This window comes from Neoarius graeffei, chromosome 19, assembly GCF_027579695.1.
Source record: "Neoarius graeffei isolate fNeoGra1 chromosome 19, fNeoGra1.pri, whole genome shotgun sequence".
NCBI lineage: Eukaryota > Metazoa > Chordata > Actinopteri > Siluriformes > Ariidae > Neoarius > Neoarius graeffei.
This window is the reverse complement of record NC_083587.1, coordinates 33,090,923-33,113,549: the sequence shown is the minus strand read 5'-3', so window position 1 is coordinate 33,113,549 and position 22,627 is coordinate 33,090,923. Positions and strand designations below refer to the sequence as shown.

General features: G+C 41.0%; 1 protein-coding gene across 1 annotated transcript in view; it reads left to right on the top strand.

Moving 5' to 3' along the window:
* The window catches only part of mtrr (5-methyltetrahydrofolate-homocysteine methyltransferase reductase), an 81,661-nt gene that overhangs the window by 16,880 nt on the left and 42,154 nt on the right, over positions 1-22,627 (top strand). Inside the window, exons 2-11 of the mRNA XM_060899997.1 lie at positions 382-546; positions 2,562-2,715; positions 2,809-2,926; positions 3,142-3,499; positions 5,946-6,059; positions 6,939-7,092; positions 9,224-9,312; positions 10,140-10,320; positions 15,417-15,459; positions 21,754-21,943. Coding sequence (XP_060755980.1) covers positions 400-546; positions 2,562-2,715; positions 2,809-2,926; positions 3,142-3,499; positions 5,946-6,059; positions 6,939-7,092; positions 9,224-9,312; positions 10,140-10,320; positions 15,417-15,459; positions 21,754-21,943 — 1,548 coding nt within the window. The 5' untranslated portion in view covers positions 382-399. The remainder of the gene's footprint in view (positions 1-381; positions 547-2,561; positions 2,716-2,808; positions 2,927-3,141; positions 3,500-5,945; positions 6,060-6,938; positions 7,093-9,223; positions 9,313-10,139; positions 10,321-15,416; positions 15,460-21,753; positions 21,944-22,627) is intronic.

Sequence of the window (22,627 nt, the reverse complement as noted above, 5' to 3'; positions counted from 1 at the left end):
AATAATTGTCGCTGTGCCCGGCCTTATCCTTCCTGACCTGGCCACATACACTTACATAAAGCAAACAGATCTGTCCACTCTCACTGCACAAAAACTTAAATGTCCCTTTAAGGTAGATTTAGAACAGATAAATGTGCGATTAAATATTTTAATCGACTGACAGCCCTAAATATGACACAACTGTGACTGAAGTCAGTGACCAGGTAAGAAGGGCATTGCTCAGAGCAGCAAAGAAGAGAGATTGTAAAATGGCCACTTTTTTTAGATAGGTGTACCTAAAATAATTGGCCGCTTACTGGTGGGTAGGGGGTCATGCTAGAGGTATAGCCTTTATGTGAAAATGGCAAGGTTCATGAGGTGTATCCTGCACTTGATTTTCAGTTCAGTGTCCACATTATCATGCCCTGTGGAGTTTCATCATCTCGCTTCCTGATCCTGTACGGGTCGCAGAAAGGTCAAGCTCAGTCCATAGCCGAGCAGCTCTCCGATCAGGCCGCCGAGCATGGCTTTGAAGCAGAGATCAGCTGCCTGAGCAAAGCGGACAAGGTAGGACATGATGCAAGATTCAATATGCCGTAAAGAAGCTTTTAAAACCTTAGGATTAATCCCACTGCAGAACATACAGCGCTGAGCGTAAATGAGTGCACCCCCTTTGAAAAGTAACATTTTAAACAATATCTCAATGAACACAATTTCCAAAATGTTGACAAGACAAAGTTTAATATAACATCTGTTTAACTTATAACGTGAAAGTAAGGTTAATAATATAAACTTAGATTACACTTTTTTTTCCAGTTTTACTCAAATTAGGGTGGTGCAAAAATGAGTACACCCCACAACAAAAACTACTACATCTAGTACTTTGTATGGCCTCCATGATTTTTAATGACAGCACCAAGTCTTCTAGGCATGGAATGAACAAGTTGGTGACATTTTGCAACATCAATCTTTTTCCATTCTTCAACAACGACCTCTTTTAGTGACTGGATGCTGGATGGAGAGTGATGCTCAACTTGTCTCTTCAGAATTCCTCATAGGTGTTCGATTGGGTTCAGATCAGGAGACATACTTGGCCACTGAATCACTTTCACCCTGTTCTTCAGAAATCCATCAGTGGCCTTAGATGTGTGTTTAGTCATGTTGAAAAAGTGCACGACGACCAAGGGCACGGAGTGATGGTAGCATCTTCTCTTTCAGTATAGAGCAATACATCTGTGAATTCATGATGCCATCAATGAAATGCAGCTCCCCGACACCAGCAGCACTCATGCAGCCCCACATAAGGACACTGCCACCACCATGTTTCACTGTAGGCACCATGCAGTTTTCTTTGTATTCCTCACCTTTGCGACGCCATACAGTTTTGAAGCCATCAGTTCCAAAAACATTTACCTTGGTCTCATCACTCCAGAGTATAGAGTCCCAGTAGTCTTCATCTTTGTCAGCATGGGCCCTGGCAAACTCTAGGCAGGCTTTTTTGTGCCTGGGCTTTAGGAGAGGCTTCTTTCGTGGACGGCATCCATGCATGCCATTCCTCTGCAGTGTACGCCGTATTGTGTCACGGGAAATAGTCACCCCAGTTTGGCTTTCTACTTCTTTAGATAACTGCAGTGAACTTGCATGCCGATTTTCTTCAACACTTCTCATCAGAAGACGCTCCTGTCGAGGTGTTAATTTCCGTGGATGACCTGGACGTGTCTGTGAGATGGTTGCAGTTCCATCTTTCTTTCTTAAATTTTTGTACCATTTTTGCTACAGTATTCTGACTGATAAGTAAAGCTTTGCTGATCTTCTTGTAGCCTTCACCTTTGTGGTGTAAAGAAATTATTTTCTTTGGGGAATTCTGAAGAGACAAGTTGAGCATCACTCTCCATCCAGCATCCAGTCACTAAAAGAGGTCGTTGTTGAAGAATGGAAAAAGATTGATGTTGCAAAATGTCGCCAACTTGTTCATTCCATGCCTAGAAGACTTGGTGCTGTCATTAAAAATCATGGAGGCCATACAAAGTACTAGATGTAGTAGTTTTTGTTGTGGGGTGTACTCATTTTTGCACCCCCCTAATTTGGGTAAAACTGAAAAAAGTGTAATCTAAGTTATATTATTAACCTTACTTTCCCGTTATAAGTTAAACAGATGTTATATTAAACTTTGTCTTGTCAACATTTTGGAACTTGTGTTCGTTGAGATCTTGTTTAAAATGTTACTTTTCAAAGTGGGTGTACTCATTTATGCTCAGCACTGTACCTGTCCATCATAGCATAAAAGCATCATGGGAAAACAATTCCATATTTCTATTACTTTGTCAATATTTCCTTGAAAGTTTGAAAGCCACGTTAGACACCGATATTGCTTTGCCTCAGGAATTGCTATTTTGCAAAGTAGGATTTTTAGAAACTTTATCATAAACCGTAATAAAATAATAGCCAGTTATCATGATATGAAAATGTAAGATCAACATGAGACCACAGTGGAATCTATTGCAGCCATAATTACACTGCTGATTTTCTCGAAAGCTCAGAGATGATTTGATTGATCTTAATGGTTCCTTTCACCTTTGAAGTACAACTTGGAGAAGGAACACAACCCTGTGGTTTTTGTCGTTTCCACGACGGGAGATGGTGAACCTCCAGACACAGCGGTGAAGTTTGTGAGGAGGATCAAGACGAAGTCTCTGCCCCGTGATCACTTCTCTCATCTGCACTATGCACTGTTAGGTAAACTGGTGTTGCACTGATGATAAAGGAGAGCACAAGTTCTCGAATAATGAGAATAATCTTTTTTTTTTTTTTTTTTTTTTGGTCATCCAGCTTTGGGGGACACCAATTATACATATTTCTGCAACTGTGGAAAAACCATTGACAGCCGTCTACAGGAACTTGGTGCAAATCATTTCTATGCAACTGGTCTTGCTGACGACGGTACAGGGTGAGGACTAAGCTTGTCAAATTACTTCTTATAAACTATAATTCTATGTTGCTTCAGGTTGAATCAACTTTAGTGGTAGGGCTAAATTATATGTTGTACTGTATAAACCACAGAAGACAAAAATGGTTCCTTATTGTGGCATTGTGATGAGCAAAAAATTTAGGTAATTATTTTTTTTAATAAAAATTTCAAATCAGTTGTTCGTTCCTCTTCAGGCTGGAAGTAGTGGTGGACCCATGGATCGATGGACTTTGGGACGCTCTAAAGAAGATATTTGCCAAAATGTCTGCCTCTGATCTCGTTAGTGACCTTTCTCTGAGCAACGGTCATCAATCAGTGGCCGTCCAGGAGAAATTTGAGTCGTTGACGCAAAGCCTTGAGCTGCTGGATATCAGCGACGTGGATGCAGGAAAATCCAAAACGGAATCTGAAACTGAGACCCAGGATGCAGAAACTCCTTTGGAGGCATCTTTGAATCGATCCATAGCTCCACTCTCTCGGTCTTCACTCAGCATCCCTGCACTTCCATCATCTTACCTAGAGGTGTGTTTGGGAGATGCGCCTAATGGAGAGGTGAGGCTTTTTTTTTTTCCTCTGTCGTTTACAGGAAGACAGACAAAGAACAAAGGTCAGAGACAGTGACTGTTCAGTATTGTTTTAATACAGTTAAGTTTTGATCACATTTCATGGAAGATTGCTTGGGAGCCGCTAGGCTTAATCACTAGCTAGCTAATAGCATGATAGTTCATTGGTTCATCGGCAGAATTCTTGCTGTGCACTCAGCACTCAAAAATAAATAATCTCACAATCCCACATGTCCCATAATCCTGCGCGTCACCTGGCCAGTAAGCATGTGTTAGCCTTCAACCGCTCAGGCTGGTAGTTATCGTATGATGTGGGAGAGTTGGCTGGTAGGTTGGAATTGGTAAACTGGAAGATCGAATTGGAGAGAAAACTGGGAAGAATCCCCCCAAGAAAAGAAGGTGAGAGAGAGAAGTGAAGAATACTTCTTTGATTTTTATTTTTCAAGGGAAAAAGTGGAGAATATTTTTCCGAGGGCATCCCGGTAGTGTAGTGGTTAGTGCTGTCGCCTCACAGCAAGAAGGTCTGGGTTCGAGCCCCATGGCCGGCGAGGGCCTTTCTGTGTGGAGTTTGCATGTTCTCCCCGTGTCCGCGTGGGTTTCCTCCGGGTGCTCCGGTTTCCCCCACAGTCCAAAGACATGCAGGTTAGGTTAACTGGTGACTCTAAGGCTACATCCACATGACAACGGCAACGAGATTTAAAAAAAAAAATATCGCGTCCACATGGGCAACGGATCAGTAAAATATCAGGTACATATGGCAACGCAATGCTTGCTGAAAACGATGCAATACACATGCCACACCTCTAGGGGCGGTGTAAGACGGTCCCTTCGGAGACACCAGAACAATAGAAGAAGTAAGGACGCATGCGCATAAACTATTATGCGTGAGACTTCATATTAGCCACAAAGTCAGAAAAATCTGTTCGTAAAATTACGTTATAATGACCAAATACAATAAAAAGTATTTTTCCAGTCTCACCTGTGAAAGGTAATCCCATGTGATCTCGTTTGGACGGCAAACCTGTTGGTACAGTTAAACGCAGCACATGAATGAGGCATCTTTATTCTCTGCTTTGACCCATCCAATATGGCGGCGAGGATGACGTATGATTCTACGCGGAAGGCGGCATCTTTAATGGTCCGGAATAAATTGAATGCTACACATTGATGGATTAATTTGTTCTTCTACGCCCTTTTTGAGGAATGTATTGTAGGACTTAAACCAACATCTGAAGAGATGAGATCGCTCCTTTTTTTCCCTATTTTTGCTGGCGGGATTGACTCTGCCCTAAGGGCTATATTCTCTCTCTCTCTCTCTCTCTCTCTCTCTCTCTCTCTCTCTCTCTCTCTCACTTTGCACCATTACACAATAAATATTCACAGTGAAAATATTTTGTAAGCGTGTTTCATGAACCAAGTTATAGGATTTGTTGACAACTCGCATCGAGTTCGTTACACTTCTACCCGGCGTGAAGCACATGTGGTTGTGACGTCATCGTAAACAAATCCGTTCTACTCATCCAGATGACTTCGCAACGGCGCCGTTGCCAGATCTTTCCACTCTGGAACCCGTTCTCAAAAGATTTCGTTTTGGGGCACCCAAAACGCCGGTGCCATGTGGACGCCAGGCCGAAACGATAAACAGTTTTATCAGATTCACCTGAATCCGTTGCCGTGTGGACAGGGCCTAAATTGACCGTAGGTGTGAATGTGAGTGTGAATGGTTGTCTGTGTCTATCTGTCAGTCCTGTGATGACCTGGCGACTTGTCCAGGGTGTACCCCGCCTTTCGCCCGTAGTCAGCTGGGATAGGCTCCAGCTTGCCTGCGACCCTGTAGAAGGATAAAGCAGCTAGAGATAATGAGATGAGATGAGATTTAAATAAATAGTATTACTAATGCTGCAATAACATCTCATCTCATTATCTCTAGCTGCTTTATCCTGTCCTACAGGGTCACAGGCAAGCTGGAGCCTATCTCAGCTGACTACGGGCGAAAGGCGGGGTACACCCTGGACAAGTCGCCAGGTCATCACAGGGCTGACACATAGACACAGACAACCATTCACATTCACACCTACGGTCAATTTAGAGTCACCAGTTAACCTAACCTGCATGTCTTTGGACTGTGGGGGAAACCGGAGCACCCGGAGGAAACCCACGCGGACACGGGGAGAACATGCAAACTCCACACAGAAAGGCTCTCGCTGGCCCCGGGGCTCGAACCCGGACCTTCTTGCTGTGAGGCGACAGCGCTAACCACTACACCACCGTGCCGCCCCGCTGCAATAACAATTAAAATAAAATATTCAAATAAAAGTGTTCACATTGAAATAATAAAAACATGACCAAAGACTGTACAACTGAAACACCATAATTGGACAAATCCTGAGGCAAAGACTATTTAGTTTTTCTGCTAAACCACATTTCTCTTGTAGGAGGAACTTCACGTTGTTGCACAAGGCTTTCACGAAGTGCCAATTTCGAGGGCACTCTGTTTAACTCGAGATGATGCGGTGAAATCTGCCATCTTGCTGGAGCTCGATATCAAGGTATGTTTTGCCTTCCTTGCTCTCAAATTAACATCTCATCTCATTATCTCTAGCCGCTTTATCCTTCTACAGGGTCGCAGGCAAGCTGGAGCCTATCCCAGCTGACTACGGGCGAAAGGCGGGGTACACCCTGGACAAGTCGCCAGGTCATCACAGGGCTGACACATAGACACAGACAACCATTCACACTCACATTCACACCTACGGTCAATTTAGAGTCGCCAGTTAACCTAACCTGCATGTCTTTGGACTGTGGGGGAAACCGGAGCACCCGGAGGAAACCCACGCGGACACGGGGAGAACATGCAAACTCCACACAGAAAGGCCCTCGCCGGCCACGGGGCTCGAACCCGGACCTTCTTGCTGTGAGGCGACAGCGCTAACCACTACACCACCGTGCCGCCCTAAAATTAACATACAGCAACTTTTCCTGTCATTTCCGTCCTGCTCTCCTAATTATACTTCTGACTTTATTTTTTCCTAATAGTGATGTATTAAAACACCCAAAGTATATTACTAGCAGAAAAACCCATTTAAAAAAAATTTTTTTTGTTCAAAACCCTGATTTATTTTTTTTCTTATCATTATGGTTGTATGCCAGACTTCAGCCTTAGCAACATCTGACAGCTGAAAGTGATGACATGCAATGAATGAGAACCCTGTGTTCTTTTAGTTAAAGTGATGAACGGTGCAGTGAAACACACAGATGTTTCTGTAAATGAAATGATGACTGTGTTATGACTGAGTCAAATGGTTACAGTTGCATCATGAACAAACATCATGATGTACATTTGATTAACATGGACATGTGTTTATCTCATCAGCTTCTCGAGCATGCAAATAAAAATAAACACACTCTGATTCTTGTCATCCCTGCAGGATGAGAATATTACTTACCAGCCGGGCGATGCGTTTGATCTCCTCTGTCCAAACAGAGACACGGAAGTGGAGGATTTGCTTCACAGACTGGGGCTGTATGACAAAAAGAATCATTCTGTTCACCTGCAGCTGCACAAAGACACCAAAAAGAAGGGTACTGAAACTTTAAAGGAGTAACTTGGAACGTCGTGATAGTGTGTCCTTATTATATAAAATAGTTATTCCATGAAATCGAGTCGTACGTGAGCTTATAGCTGAAGAGGCGCATAGCGCCGAGTCGGCTATAAGCCATGTACGACAAGATTGAGTGGAATAACTGTTTTATTCTATCCACATTCACTGGATTTTGAGAAACGGAGCATTTTTGTTTTTTGCAAATTAGATAAATAAAAACTTTATACAAAACATCCGAGAAAATAATTTCTGCTTAGAATGTAAACAAACTGGTGAAACGACAGGAGCAGTTTGTGAAAAATGCTGCAGTAATAATTCTTGAAAATAAGACCCGTTCTTACCATCAAATCCATTTATTCCATATTTTTGTTGGTTTTTTTTTTTGTGGTTTTTCTTATTCTTTAGGGTTTTTTTTGGCAGTTGGCAAACCAACTTAAAGGTGCATTACTGCCACTGACTGGGCTGGAGAGTGGAACAGGGGATATTGGGGGGGAGACAAAAGTTTTTTTTTTTTTTTTTTAGCTACTTCTTTCTTTTAAGTACTTGATGATAATTTTTGGGGTTTTGTTTTCGAGTAGAGTTTAAATTTCATCCTCTGTTGGTTCAGCAACATGCTCCTATCTATCTATCTATCTATCTATCTATCTATCTATCTATCTATCTATCTATCTATCTATCTATCTATCTATCTGTGTATATATGTATGTATTAGTGCTGTCAAAAATGTCGCGTTATTAACGCGTTAACTTGACTCAATTTTAACGGCGATAATTTTTTTTATCGCGAGATTAACGCTCTGCGACATGATGCCACGCCCCGCACAGCCAGAGTCCTCTGCCCTCCCCCGAAGAGCCACGGTGCTCGGCTTAAGTTTCGTTTTCCCATCGGCGGCTCCAGCCCCACTTTGCAGTGGCTGTGACAAGGCGTGTTATGCTCTGCAATAAAAAAAACATTGGTACAACCAGTGTTCGAACTATGCCGATATTTTCGGGGGGGTCCCTTATTTTCCCTTGGGGGGGTGCTTGCGCTTGTCTCAGAGCGCGACTCTCCATCGCGCGCTCACTTCGGATATGCAAATGCTTCCCGTTACACACGATTGCTATGTCAATAAACATCATTTTGCCAATATTTTAGAGATCCCCCAACATTTCCCAAATCATGTTTTCAAGGGATCTCATGTCTGTTTCAGGGGATCTCGGATCCCTCGTGTACCCCCGCCGAACGGTGAGCAAGCCCATTCACTTTATGCTGATAAGAGAATTACAATGGTTTTTCATGTGACAAAAATGTGCGATTAAATTGCGATTAATCGCGAGTTAACTATGACAGTCGCGACATTAATCGCGATTAAATATTTTAATCGCTTGACAGCACTAGTATGTATATATGTGTGTGTGTGTGTGTGTGTGTGTGTGTGTGTATGTACACTACCGTTCAAAAGTTTGGGGTCGCTTTAAAATGTCCTTATTTTTGAAAGAAAAGCACTGTTCTTTTCAATGAAGATCACTTTAAACTAATCAGAAATCCACTCTATACATTGCTAATGTGGTAAATGACTATTCTAGCTGCAAATGTCTGGTTTTTGGTGCAATATCTCCATAGGTGTATAGAGGCCCATTTCCAGCAACTCTCACTCCAGTGTTCTAATGGTACAATGTGTTTGCTCATTGCCTCAGAAGGCTAATGGATGATTAGAAAACCCTTGTACAATCATGTTAGCACAGCTGAAAACAGTTGAGCTCTTTAGAGAAGCTATAAAACTGACCTTCCTTTGAGCAGATTGAGTTTCTGGAGCATCACATTTGCGGGGTCGATTAAATGCTCAAAATGGCCAGAAAAATGTCTTGACTATATTTTCGATTCATTTTATAACTTATGATGGTAAATAAAAGTGTGACTTTTCATGGAAAACACAAAATTGTCTGGGTGACCCCAAACTTATATATATATATATATATATATATATATATATATATATATATATATATAATGTGTGTATATATATATAATGTGTGTGTGTGTGTGTGTGTGTGTGTGTGTGTGTGTGTGTGTGTGTGTTTTTTATATAATCTAAGTTTTGAGTGAAGCATTTCATTTGCTTGCATTCACAGGAGCACGAGTTCCTCCGTACATCCCAGAAAACTGTACTCTACAGTATCTTCTAACTTGGTGCTTGGAGATAAGGAGTATACCCAAAAAGGTATTTTTACACAAGGATTTTATTTTATTTTTTTTAATATTATTAGAATGCGTTACTGACCGTTTTATATGTCCTTGGCTGGGGTGTCTGACACAAAACATACTGTACATTGACTCAATGATTCATTGAATGAAAAATAAGATGGATAATTCAGTAATGCGGAGTCGCTACAGTATGACACACTACAACTCACTATAGTTCAATAACCGCAGTTTGGGTTCAATAAAAAATGTTGGACTTGAGGAGTGGGAGGCCACACCCCCTTGACTGGGACTGAGAGACGGCGAGGCAGTGCTGCTTTGACTCGGATAGAGTATAATAAATCAAATTTAAAACAGTTAATGATTCAAGACAATTTCGATGATTCAGAGCCATTTCAGTAGAACGCAATGATTCAGTCGAGTGCAAACAGTTTGGTATTAATTGTGTGGAGTTGGAGGCCACATACCTGCATGATGCAATAAAATCAGATGATTTAGAGACATTTTAGTAGAATAAAATATGATTTGAATGTTGTTCAAACTTTTTTTTTTTTTTATTTAAATAAAAATATTTTACATTTTATTTACAATTTTAAAAATGCTAGCATCAAGGAATCAGAGGCCACACCCCCTTTATAAAGGACAAGTGCAGGCACCATGCCTTCTTCAATGGAACTGATTGTTTTGCCTATTTAAAAAAAATTAATGTTCTATTTTATGCCCCTGTATTATAGCTAAACATGGTAAACTGTCACAAATAGATACTTGGCTCTCTTACTTGCTTTAAGGATTTAGACCGATAGCCTTTGCAGATCAGGGCTAAGTGTGTGTTTGTGTGTATTCCAGGCTTTTTTGCGATCTCTGGCAGACTGCACGCAGGAAGTTCAGGAGAAGAGACGACTGCAGGAGTTGTGTAGTCGTGAGGGAGCTGCAGATTATGACAAATTCGTGAGAAACCCCAACGTGTGTATATTGGACCTTCTGCGTGCTTTTCCATCCTGCACGCCTCCTCTCAGCCTCCTCATTGGTCAGTTAAACCGTCATCACTGATTATCTAAAGGTTTTAGTCATAAAAGTCATTTTTCGATTGTCTGATGTTGTGATTATTACCTCGCCTGGGACGGAGCCCATCGGGGGCGAGGTATTGTTTTCGGTCGGGTTTGTTTTGTTAATGATCTTACGGGAAAACGGCTGGACCGATCTTCATGAAACTTTTAGGATAGATGGGCATTGGTCTCAAATAGAACCTCAAATTTTGGGGATCATCCGGTCAAGGTTTTTGTGGCTACTGCTTCATATGGAGGCAGTAGGCACTATGTCATCGTGCTGTAAGAGTGTAACAATTGCGCAGTATGGTGTGTTCTGATTGGCTGAGAGCAGCAGAGAACCAGAATCAGAACCATGTTTATTGGCCAAGTATGTTCACACACAAGGTCAAGGTCACCAAAAAGGTCAAAATCATTGTTTCGTGAGATCTTCCTTCATATTCATCAGAAGTGCTACTGGGTGAGGTTTGTTTTGCCTGGCAACACTTGTTGAATATGTTTCTCTTATCTGGGGGCTGTCGCTCAGTTTTTATTCTATCCAGGTTCACTAGATATGAGCAGTCGCACGCTCTGATAGCCTAGTAGAGTAGCCAATCGGCTCATATACCGTGAGTAGAGAGAAACAAAATGGCGGAGCATGTTGCTGAACCAACCGAGGACGAAATAAAAACTCTACTCAAAAACAAAACCCCAAAAATTGTGATGTATTTAAAAGAAACAGAAATATAGAAAAAAAACCATTTTTCTCATCTCATTATCTCTAGCCGCTTTATCCTGTTCTACAGGGTCACAGGCAAGCTGGAGCCTATCCCAGCCGACTACGGGCGAAAGGCGGGGTACACCCTGGACAAGTCGCCAGGTCATCACAGGGCTGACACATAGACACAGACAACCATTCACACTCACATTCACACCTACGGTCAATTTAGAGTCACCAGTTAACCTAACCTGCATGTCTTTGGACTGTGGGGGAAACCGGAGCACCCGGAGGAAACCCACGCGGACACGGGGAGAACATGCAAACTCCGCACAGAAAGGCCCTCGCCGGCCACGGGGCTCGAACCCAGACCTTCTTGCTGTGAGGCGACAGCGCTAACCACTACACCACTGTGCCGCCCAACCATTTTTCTTTTATTTTTAAATTTTGTTTTGTTAAATAAAAGACTGTGCCCCCCATATCCCCTTTTCCACACTCCAGCCCAGTCACTGGCAGTAATGCACCTTTTAAGTTGGTTTGCCAACTGCCAAACAAACAAACAAAAAATATGGAATAAAAGTATTTGATGGTAAGAACGTATCTTTTTTTTCTTTTTTCCCAAGAATTATTATTATTATTATTATTATTATTATTATAGCATTTTTCACAAATTGCTACGGTCATTTTGCCGGTTTGTTTCCATTCTAAGTGGAAAGGATTTTGTCGGATGTCTTGTATAAAGTTTTTTTGTTTATCAAATTTGCTAAAAATAAAAATGCTCCGTTTCTCAAAATCCAGTGAATGTGGATAGAATAAAAGTTATTCCACTCAATCTTGTTGTACATGGCTTATCGCCAACGCGACCCTACGTGCCTTGTCGGCTATCAGCTCATGTACGACTCGATTTTGTGAAATAACTGTTAAATATTATCAGCTATTTGAATAAGAACAGATGATCTTACCTGAGTAAAAAAAAAAAAAAACATTCTTGAAAGATCATATGCTCAACTGCTTTAACTTAGAAGGTAATGGACAGCTTTTTGCTTTTGCATAGCTACAGCGTGATACCCCTACAGTATACACTCACCGGCCAATTTAATAGGAACTTGTTTTTGATTCTAAGATTCCTGTTCTTGGCTGCAGGACTGGAACCCAATGTGGTTTTCTGCTGTTGCATGCTGAAATGCTTTTCTGCTCACCACGGTTGTAAAGAGTTATTATATGAGTTGCTCTATCCTTCCTGGCAGCTCGAACCAATCTGTCCATTTTCCTCTGACCTTTCTTATCAACAAGGCGTTTGTTTCCACCCACAGAACTGTTGCTTACTCAGTGTTTTTTGTTTTTCGCACCATTGTGTGTAAACTCTAGAGACTGTTGTGTGTGAAAACCCCAGGAGATCAGCAGTTTCTGAAATACTCAAACCAGTCCATCTGGCTCAAACCAACACCCACAGTGCCACAGTGAAAGTAAAAAAAAAAAAAATCACAATTTTTCCCATTCTAATGTTTGAAGTGAAGATTAACTGAAGCTCTTCATTTGTATCTGCATGATTTTATGCATTGTGCTGCTGTCAAGGGATCAGCTGATTAGGGAACTGCATAAGACTGCAGGTGGATGGATGGGTGTTCCTAATAAAGTGGCCAGTGAGTGTATATCTATGTTATTATGAACCTTCTGAGGATCGAGACTTCCAGAAAGATCCTATAATTCCATAAAAATGTGCCTAACCTAAAAAAAGAGAAATGACAAGACTTGGTAAACAATTACGTAGCCTAAAGCAACACTTAAATGTGTGATGAACATATTTCTATTTTTATTAAGCGTGTAATCACACTATATTGTCTATATTAATACCTGTGCAACATGTCCTTATTAAGTGAGCCACTTTTAAAGTGATGCATCAGTGAGCAAGGATGTCTCCTCATTTAGCAAATACATTTGTCCTCCGTTCCTCCTGTCCTTATTTTACTTTCCTTGCATCCTTTCCTCTTGTCCTCAGAGGGAGAAACTACAAAGCAAGGAAATGAAACAAGGACGTGAAAGGCATAATTTAGAATATTGGAATGCACTCTGCAGCAATAATGTCACTAATGTCCCAAGGTGCTGAGTTCTTAAAAAGTTCATGAATTTGTGAAATGGTTCCAGAGGTGCAAATATGGTTATACAGTCCTCCGAAAGTATTGGAACAGCAAGGTTTTTTTTTTGTGTGTGTGTGAATACTCTCATTTTTCAAGTGATCATAAAATATTGGAACATGTGACTGACAGGCGTTTCTTGTTGCCCAGGTGTGCCCTATTAGATTGTTGATTTTAATAGCTCTGAATGTCTACTCTTGGTTTGAGCCCTGGGTTTCAACTGTGAAGATTACATTTATTGTTAAAAAGGATAAACCAACATCAAGACCAGTGGGCTGCCTATGGGAGAAAAGCAAACTAGTTTGAAGCTAAGAAAAGAGCATCAGTATGTAGCAAAAAAACCTGGCCTTGTCATTCCAGTACTTTTGGAGGGGACTGTATAGTTGTTTGCCAACATGGGTATCTGGTAGAGAGTCAAACACCTGTACATACAAACCAAAGTAACAATAAAAAGCATGTTCAGTATCTTTAAAAGAAAGGTTTAACATATCTTGCATGTTTATGGCAATGGTTTTGGTGATTCACTAGGTGGCAGTAAAATCACACAAACTCCAACTTGCTCCCTCGCTTCAGTTAAATAGTGTTCATGTCTCTGGAAAGCAAAAAAAAATACAACACAGAGGAACAAAAAGCTTGATTAAAACCTTTTTAGAAGAATATTTTATCCATCCATCCATTATCTGTAGCTGCTTATCCTGTCCTACAGGGTCGCAGGCGAGCTGGAGTCTAACCCAGCTGACTATGGGTGAGAGTATGGGTACATACCTGGCTGAGGTAACAGTGCATGGTCAGTCATGATATAGCATCCCTACAGCAGAGAAAGTTAACGGCCTCGAGGGTGTCATAGTAGCAGCTTGGCAGCACTGGAAATTGACCTCATGACCTTCTGATCAGTAGCCCAAAGCCTTAAAATTTTATTAAACACAAGCAAATGGCTGATTTTGTTCTTTGTAGCTCTTGCTGCCATGAAGATTAACCATGTTATTTTTCTGCTTAACTCCAGTCCAGAGCAGAGCAGATATGTAATAGCTGCTTGAAATATCTCATCTCATTATCTCTAGCCGCTTTATCCTGTTCTACAGGGTCGCAGGCAAGCTGGAGCCTATCCCAGCTGACTACGGGCGAAAGGCGGGGTACACCCTGGACAAGTCGCCAGGTCATCACAGGGCTGACACATAGACACAGACAACCATTCACACTCACATTCACACCTACGGTCAATTTAGAGTCACCAGTTAACCTAACCTGCATGTCTTTGGACTGTGGGGGAAACCGGAGCACCCGGAGGAAACCCACGCGGACACGGGGAGAACATGCAAACTCCGCACAGAAAGGCCCTCGCCGGCCACAGGGATCGAACCCGGACCTTCTTGCTGTGAGGCGACAGCGCTAACCACTACACCACCGTGCCGCCCTTGCTTGAAATATTTAATCCTTAAATCCAAAAATGAGATGCACTCATGATGGTTTTTTTTTTTTTGGTCTGAGTTTGTACTGTGTCTCTAATAAGTGCAGGAAACTTACAGCCACGACTTTGTCATTGCACTTCTCAGTCATGACCTAGTTTGTTTTTATTTTTTAAATCTATAACAAATTTGATAGTGTGGTTTCTGACACTGTATAACGGTTATCCATAAAAACGTTCATAAAGATGTAAAAAAGCTAAAACAGTAGGAAAGGCATAGCATCTTGGGGTGCAGTTTCGTTTCAATTCTATTTGGAAAGCCCTTTTTAACAATAGATGTACAGAATGTGTTTATTGAAATACTGAAACCTGGATGTCGATTCAGTTCCCTCATGAGCAAGCCAGAGGCTTGTGAGGAAGAAAACTTGAGAAGAACCAGACTCCTAGAGGAGCCATCTTCTTCTGGGTAACTCCAGATAGTTTACATCACCTTCTGTTGTGAGTGAGTCCTGGGATGAGCACAAAAGTCTTTATGATTACTGCAGCAGTTGTTAGTAACTGTTTTTGTTGTTTGCAAAACCTTTTGTTTATGGTATCCATGAGAGACCATACAGAATGTGAGTCACAAGTTCAAGAAGCTCTTTTTTGAAGAAGAAGCACTTTTGATCACTTTTCGTCAGTAGTGTGGTATCACTACAAGGTATAAGGCTTGGCTCAAAGTTTGGAAGCAGAATTGTGTGTTAAGCGCTGTCCTGTATATGATGATGATAATATGAAATGCCCTTAACGCCATCTTTATATGTCAGCACGTGTAACCTTATGTCCTTTGCTTTATTACAGAACATTTACCGAAGCTGCAGCCAAGAGCATACTCAGCCGCGAGGTAAGAAACCCCTGTTTTTGAACACGCAAGTTACCATCGTCAACTATATTATTTACCACAATATTAACAGCCTTGTGCTCTATTTGGGGCAAGGTTGCCTAGATGGGCAGGGTTTTTGGACAGCACGTGGATATCCGAGACGAATCTGTCCTACTTAAAGGGTGGAATAATAAAGGGTTCGTTATTTGGGAAACATTTGAAAGATCACGTGATCTGCTCAGGGAAAGGAAAAAGTCAGTCCTGTGTTCAACTGCTTTTGCCTGCAGGTTTCCCACGTGTTATTTCAAAAGAGAAAATATGAATTAAACCACACACTTTTTAGGAAGTTATACATGTCCTTCAGTTTGAATTTCAAACATTCAATCCCGCACCCTGTGGTGTGAAATGCACTATTTTTAGATTTTTAAATATTAAATGGTTATAATACAAAATTAAAATGATCACATTTCAAATTCAGAATCTAATTTTGCATTTAGATTCAAATTTCTAATGGCATTATTCTAACTCTATATTTATTCATCTTCAGTGTAGGAATGTACACAACCTACAGCCACTTGCTTTAATTGTAGTTGATACACACCGCACCAGTCAAAAGTTTGTACACCCCTACTCGTTCATAGGTTTTCTGTATTTTGACGATTTAGACTTCAAAGTAGCCAGCATTTACCTTGATGATGCTTTGCACACTATTGGCGTTATCTAACCAGCTTCATGAGGTAGTCACCTGGAATGCTTTTGAATTAACAGCTGTGCCTCGTCAATAGTGAATTAGTGAAATTTCTCATCTCATCTCATTATCTGTAGCCGCTTTATCCTTCTACAGGGTCGCAGGCAAGCTGGAGCCTATCCCAGCTGACTACGGGCGAAAGGTGGGGTACACCCTGGACAAGTCGCCAGGTCATCACAGGGCTGACACATAGACACAGACAACCATTCACATTCACACCTACGGTCAATTTAGAGTCACCAATTAACCTAACCTGCATGTCTTTGGACTGTGGGGGAAACCGGAGCACCCGGAGGAAACCCACGCGGACACGGGGAGAACATGCAAACTCCACACAGAAAGGCCCTCGCCGGCCACGGGGCTCGAACCCGGACCTTCTTGCTGTGAGGCAACAGCGCTAACCACTACACCACCGTGCCACCTAGTGAAATTTCTTGCGTTCTTAATGCATTTGAGATCACACAAATAATAAATCATACAGCCCTATTCCACAACTGTAGTAATCCATATCGTATCAAGAAACGCTCAACTAAGTAAAGAGAAACTACAGCCATCATTACTTTAAGACATGAAGTGACGACTTCATTATTTTTATTAATTAAAAACCATTGACTTGGGTGTCCAAACTTTTGACTGGTACTGTATAGTAGCCTAAGATGAAGACAGCAAAATACAACCTTTGTATCTATAGGAACAATCCCATAAATCCATATTAATCTATGATTTTACTGTACTGTAGGCCTTTTTGATACTTGACTAATTGAAAAATTATGCAGATTAATCAATTTAGTTGTAATTTTTTTGAATGTATTAAATACAAAACATTTTAAAACTATTCTTTTGCAGCATTTTCATCAACAGTAGTACAGACATCTTTCATAACTAGGCTTCGTTAAATAACAGATCACTAACTACAGTAAATGACTGATATTTATTAGATAACCTGTCACAACATTAGAATATTATCAAGCATTCACGCCAGTCAAATGAGACACCCAAACTAATGCAGGGTGATGGTATTATGTACATCTTTTCTACCCCTCGCTTTATTATGACTTGCCACACTGTGTGCGTTTTGCATCTGTGCGTCTTATCTGTATTTCAAGCCCTTGTTTGTTCAAATACTGACCAGACAAATTCAGAATAACAGCAAAATAAATATCTGCTGCCTGTTTCACTGACTGCAACCCTCTGATGCTGAATTCATTTTGCTTGCTGTGTGTGCACAGAGGTTAAATCATTTTCAGCGTATAGAATCGAGTCAAAAGTTTACAGGTTTCAATGCCCAGAATGACTAAATTGACTCTTTTTAGGAGCATTTTTGATGTGAACTGAAAGCAGGATGGAGACCTAATGACTTGACACACAAGACATGTATACAGCTTTATTATTATTATTATTATTATTATTATTATTATTATTATTATTATTATTATTATAATACCCCACTCTGAGGGGGGGGCATACTGGCTTACCTCTGTCCATCCGTCTGTTCGTATCTCCGTTCGTCCAGAACACCCTTTTTCTCAGCAACCACAAATCATAGCCACTTGGTACCAAACTTCAGCTTGGGGTTCTATACCGTGTATGCTGTTTTCAGGTCTGTTGCACATCAACTTCCTACTTACCGACTGAACGTATTTACAAAACATGATTTTGACGCTATTTCAAGAAGCAAAATGCTATTTCAGGGCAGCACGGTGGTGTAGTGGTTAGCACTGTCGCCTCACAGCAAGAAGGTCCGGGTTTGAGCCCCGTGGCCGGCGAGGGCCTTTCTGTGCGGAGTTTGCATGTTCTCCCCGTGTCTGCGTGGGTTTTCTCTGGGTGCTCCGGTTTCCCCCACAATCCAAAGACATGCAGGTTAGGCTAACTGGTGACTCTAAATTGACCGTGAGTGTGAATGGTTGTCTGTGTCTATGTGTCAGCCCTGTGATGACCTGGCGACTTGTCCAGGGTGTACCCCGCCTTTCGCCCGTAGTCAGCTGGGATAGGCTCCAGCTTGCCTGCGACCCTGTAGAACAGGATAAGCGGCTACAGATAATGGATGGAAAATGCTATTTCAAGATGACCGTTTACCAGGATGCTATTTGAAATCCCTGGGGAGAACACTGCTCTTTACTTGTTTCAGGGTTAATTATTTGTTGAGGTCAACATTTCATACTAAGTGTCCTATTCCTTCAATTGCTTGCATTCTGATATAAGCAAGAGCAGGGGTATATGTAAGTGAGCAGTAGCTCACAGTTGATCTTGTTGGATATGCTAAGAACATACAGTCGACCCTACTGGGTAGGAAAAATAGTTTAACTTCTTACAAGCTAATTGATTCAAATAGCTTCAAAAACTGGACAAGGTTGGAAAAATCTGTACCATTTTAGTATGGATAGTTCAAGCAGGGACATCACACTTCCACTGTTTTTCACATCCTCAGAAACAAACGGTAATATTACTCGCGTTAAAGCACAACTTGTCATGAGTCCAGCAGAGTAGTGTACTGTAAAGTTTCTTTTTTGCTGTGCCGTTTAAGTCAAATGTGGTTTTATGAAGTGATGTAGCACAGACCGTAGCATACTTCATAACGCATTCTACTAATCAAAAATGAATTTCATTGCCAATTATTTTTAGTATTGATTTTGTTGATTAGTTGTCAGTTAGCGCTTATGTGTTGTATAATTTCAAAAAGCTGAAGATTTTCCTAAAATGTTTTTCTTTTCCATGTATCTCAAATCACATGAAAAGTTATTGTGTTTTTAAAGTCTGATTACTCTCAAAAGTGAAAAAGGAAAAAAAAATTGCTTTTAAAGAGTTTATTCCGACTGTGGTACAGGAGTGTCGCGGACATTTTGACAGCTTGTAGCTAATTACACACTGAACTTTTATCGTGTGAGGAAATGATACATAGCCAGCAAGCTTTTCGACGTCTTTAGGCAGTTTTATAACCTGCTCCTTACTCACCATGATCTATGCAGGAAGATGCTCGAAGCAAGATTAAAAAAGTAAATGAAAACACTTCGGTGTCATTTTCATGAAATATATTCATGGTTTCTGAAATTTCAGGTGTACAGACAATAAAATACAATTTTGGCCACAGCATCATGCCCCACCACACACACACACACACACACACACACACACACACACACACACACTCTACCACCTAAATTACTTCTAACATGCAGCTCTGCCTTCAGACTTGAGGCCACGTCTCATATCCAAGTCTTGCATGGCGTGACACTCGACTATGGGCTGAAAAGATTTAAAATTTTCCAGTTTTAAGATGTCTAGTGCTATTACTTATAGAACTATGATGTGTTTTTTGGCTATTTCAATTGATAAGAAAGGCATGATATACAGTGTCTTGCAAAAGTATTCATCCCCTTGGTGTTTGTCCTGTTTTGTTGCCTGGAATTAAAATGGATTTTTGGAGGATTAGCAACATTTGTTTTACACAATATGCCTACCACTTTAAAGATGCATTTTTATTTAATTAATTAATTTATTTTAAATTGTGACACAAACAATAATGAAGATGAAAATCTGGAGTGTGCATAGGTTTTAAACCCCTAAATAAGAGCTGGTCCAACCAATTAACATCATAAGTCACATAATTGGTTGATTAAGATCCACCTGTGTGCAATCAAAGTGTCACATGATCTGTCACATGATGTCTGTATAAATCAACCTGTTCTGGAAGGACCCTGACTCTGCAACACTACTAAGCAAGCAACATGAGAACCAAGCAGCACTCCAAACAGGTCAGAGACAAAGTTGTGGAGAAGTATAGATCAGGGTTGGGTTATAAAAAATATCCTAAACTTTCAATATCCCATGGTGCATCATTAAATCAGTTATAGCAAAATGGAAAGAATATGGCACCACTACAAGCCTGACAAGAGGAGGCCGCCCACCAAAACTCTCAGACTGGGCAAGGAGGGCATTAATCAGAGATGCAACAAAGACACCAAAAAGAACACTGAAGGAGCTGCAAAGATCCACAGCGGAGATAGGAGTATCTGTCCATAGGACCACTTTAAGCTGTACACTCCACAGAGCGGGGCTTTATGGAAGAGTGGCCAGAAGAGTCATTTGCTTAAAGAAAAAAATAAGAAAACCCATTTGGAGTTTGCCCAGCAGCATGTGGCAGACTCCCCAAATACATGGAAGAAGGTTCTCTGATCACATAAGACTAAAATTGAACTTTTTGGCCCTCATGGGAAATGGCATGTGTGGTGCAAACCCAACACCCTGAGAACACCATTCCTACAATGAAGCATGGTGGTGGCAGCATCATGCTGTGGGGATCTTTTTCATCTGCAGGGACAGGAAAGCTGGTCAGGACTGAAGGAAAGATGAATGGCACTAAATACAGGGCAGTTCTGGAGGAAAACCTGTTTGAGTCAGCCAGAGGTTTGAGACTGGGATGAAGGTTCATATTCCAGCAGGTCAATGACCCTAAACATACTGCTAAAGCTACAGTGCAGTCATTGAAATGTCTTGGAATGGCCTAGTCAAAGCCCAGACCTCAATCCAATTGAGAATCTGTGGCATAACTTGAAGATTGCTGTACACCAACTCAACCCATCTAACTTGAAGGAGTTGGAGCAGTTTTGCCTTGAGGAATGGGCAACAATCCCAGTGGCTAGATGTGCCAAGCTAATAGAGACATACCCCAAGAGACTTGCAGCTGTAATTGCAGCAAAAGGAGGCTCTACAAAGTATTGGCTTTGGGGGATGAATACCTATGCACACTCCAGATTTCTGTTTTTTCATCTTAATTATTGTTTGTGTCAGAATAAAAAACAATTTTCACCTTTAAAGTGGTAGGCATGTTGTGTAAATCAAATGGTGCTAATCCCCCCCCAAAAAAAATCCATTTTAATTTCAGCTTGTAATGCGACAAAACAGGACAAACTCCAAGGGGGATGAATACTTTTGCATGACACTGTAGTGTCAGAAATGACCCCAAACAAAAGTTTGAGATACTGAACAATTCAACAAAGCAGTTTAAGGCTGGTGTGTGATTTAGGTCTGCAGTTCGCACAGTGCTCAACTGGTATCTCTAAGCTTCTCTTACTTGGTAGCTACATGACTCCTCCCCTTCGGATACCAAACATGTCTTAATTGATTGACTGACTACATTTGGAGGAAGAAGAATGTTGTATACATTTTATTCGTGGCCAAAATGTTCTTTTAATATAGGCACATATTAAATGTTTGATGTTCTTATTTAAGGCCATGTGAATCGTTCTTAAAGGTGATATTCTTTGCTCTGCACGCTGGCATTGAACCCATTCATTCTAATCAATGGAGTGTAAGGATGCTGCATTCTGATGTGCCTGATGTGCTCATTTGTTTTCCAAGAGGCTCCACATCTCTGCTAATGCTTATGATGGAGTGTAATGATGCTGCTATTTTTTTTTTTTTTTCTTCTGTCCAGCAGCAACATTAGGCCACTGAAATATTAATGTCTGGTCAGCAGGGTTCTGCACAAGTGGACTGAAAGATAATGATATACGATGTATAAGAGGTCTAACGGTTCTGTCCTTATAACCTTGTGTGTTATTGTGTAGCTCGAGTCTGCGCCATCCTGGAAAGGTCCATATCGTGTTCAGCATTGTGGCGTTTCCAGCATGTGCTGAGCATCCAGAGAGGACAGGATTGTGTACAGGATGGCTAGCAGATTGCGTGTCTACCATCATCGAGCCCTATGGGACAAAACAGGCTTCACAAGAGAGTGTAGATTATTCAACCTTGCCCAAGGTTAGTCCAGAGTGCATGAGGCTATGAAGAATCCTTGAATGGGTGAGCAAAGTTCTAGCAGGATGATGTGCTAAATTGCAAGTAGGAAAATTTGTATAATCCAATATCAAGGATTTCAGGACATCACAGTATGCATGACCCTGTGCACGTACTGATTTTTCTGACGTTTCTGGGTTCACAAGTTAAAGCTGGTCAATCAGTAGTAAACCTGATCGTCTGACATCACCACAACGATCTACCTAATTTTGCTAGCTTGCCACTTTGTAGTTACTTATTATACATCCTATATTAACACATAGATTCAAATACATTATTGTTTGTTCAGTCACAGATAATTCACAGGGACTTGTATGGTGGAAGGTGACCATTTGGAACATGGCAAACTGCATTTTTTTTTTTTGTCAAGTAGAAAAAAGGAAGTAATCATTTTAATGGATAAAAAGTAAGCAGTGTCATTCGTTATGAAGTGAAAATCTTTGAGTTGACAAATTCCTATGCTATAAGTAGAGTAAAAGACTCTGGGCCATACTTTTATAGGAAGATAATGAAGGACAGGGTAATGGTAACTGCTTCATGGTGGTTGCATCACTCCACCCTGTAGTTTATTCCTTACATAATAATATTAACGAATGTTTCCACATTTCTTCATTGCTGTATCCTGTATTATTCTATCCACATTCACTG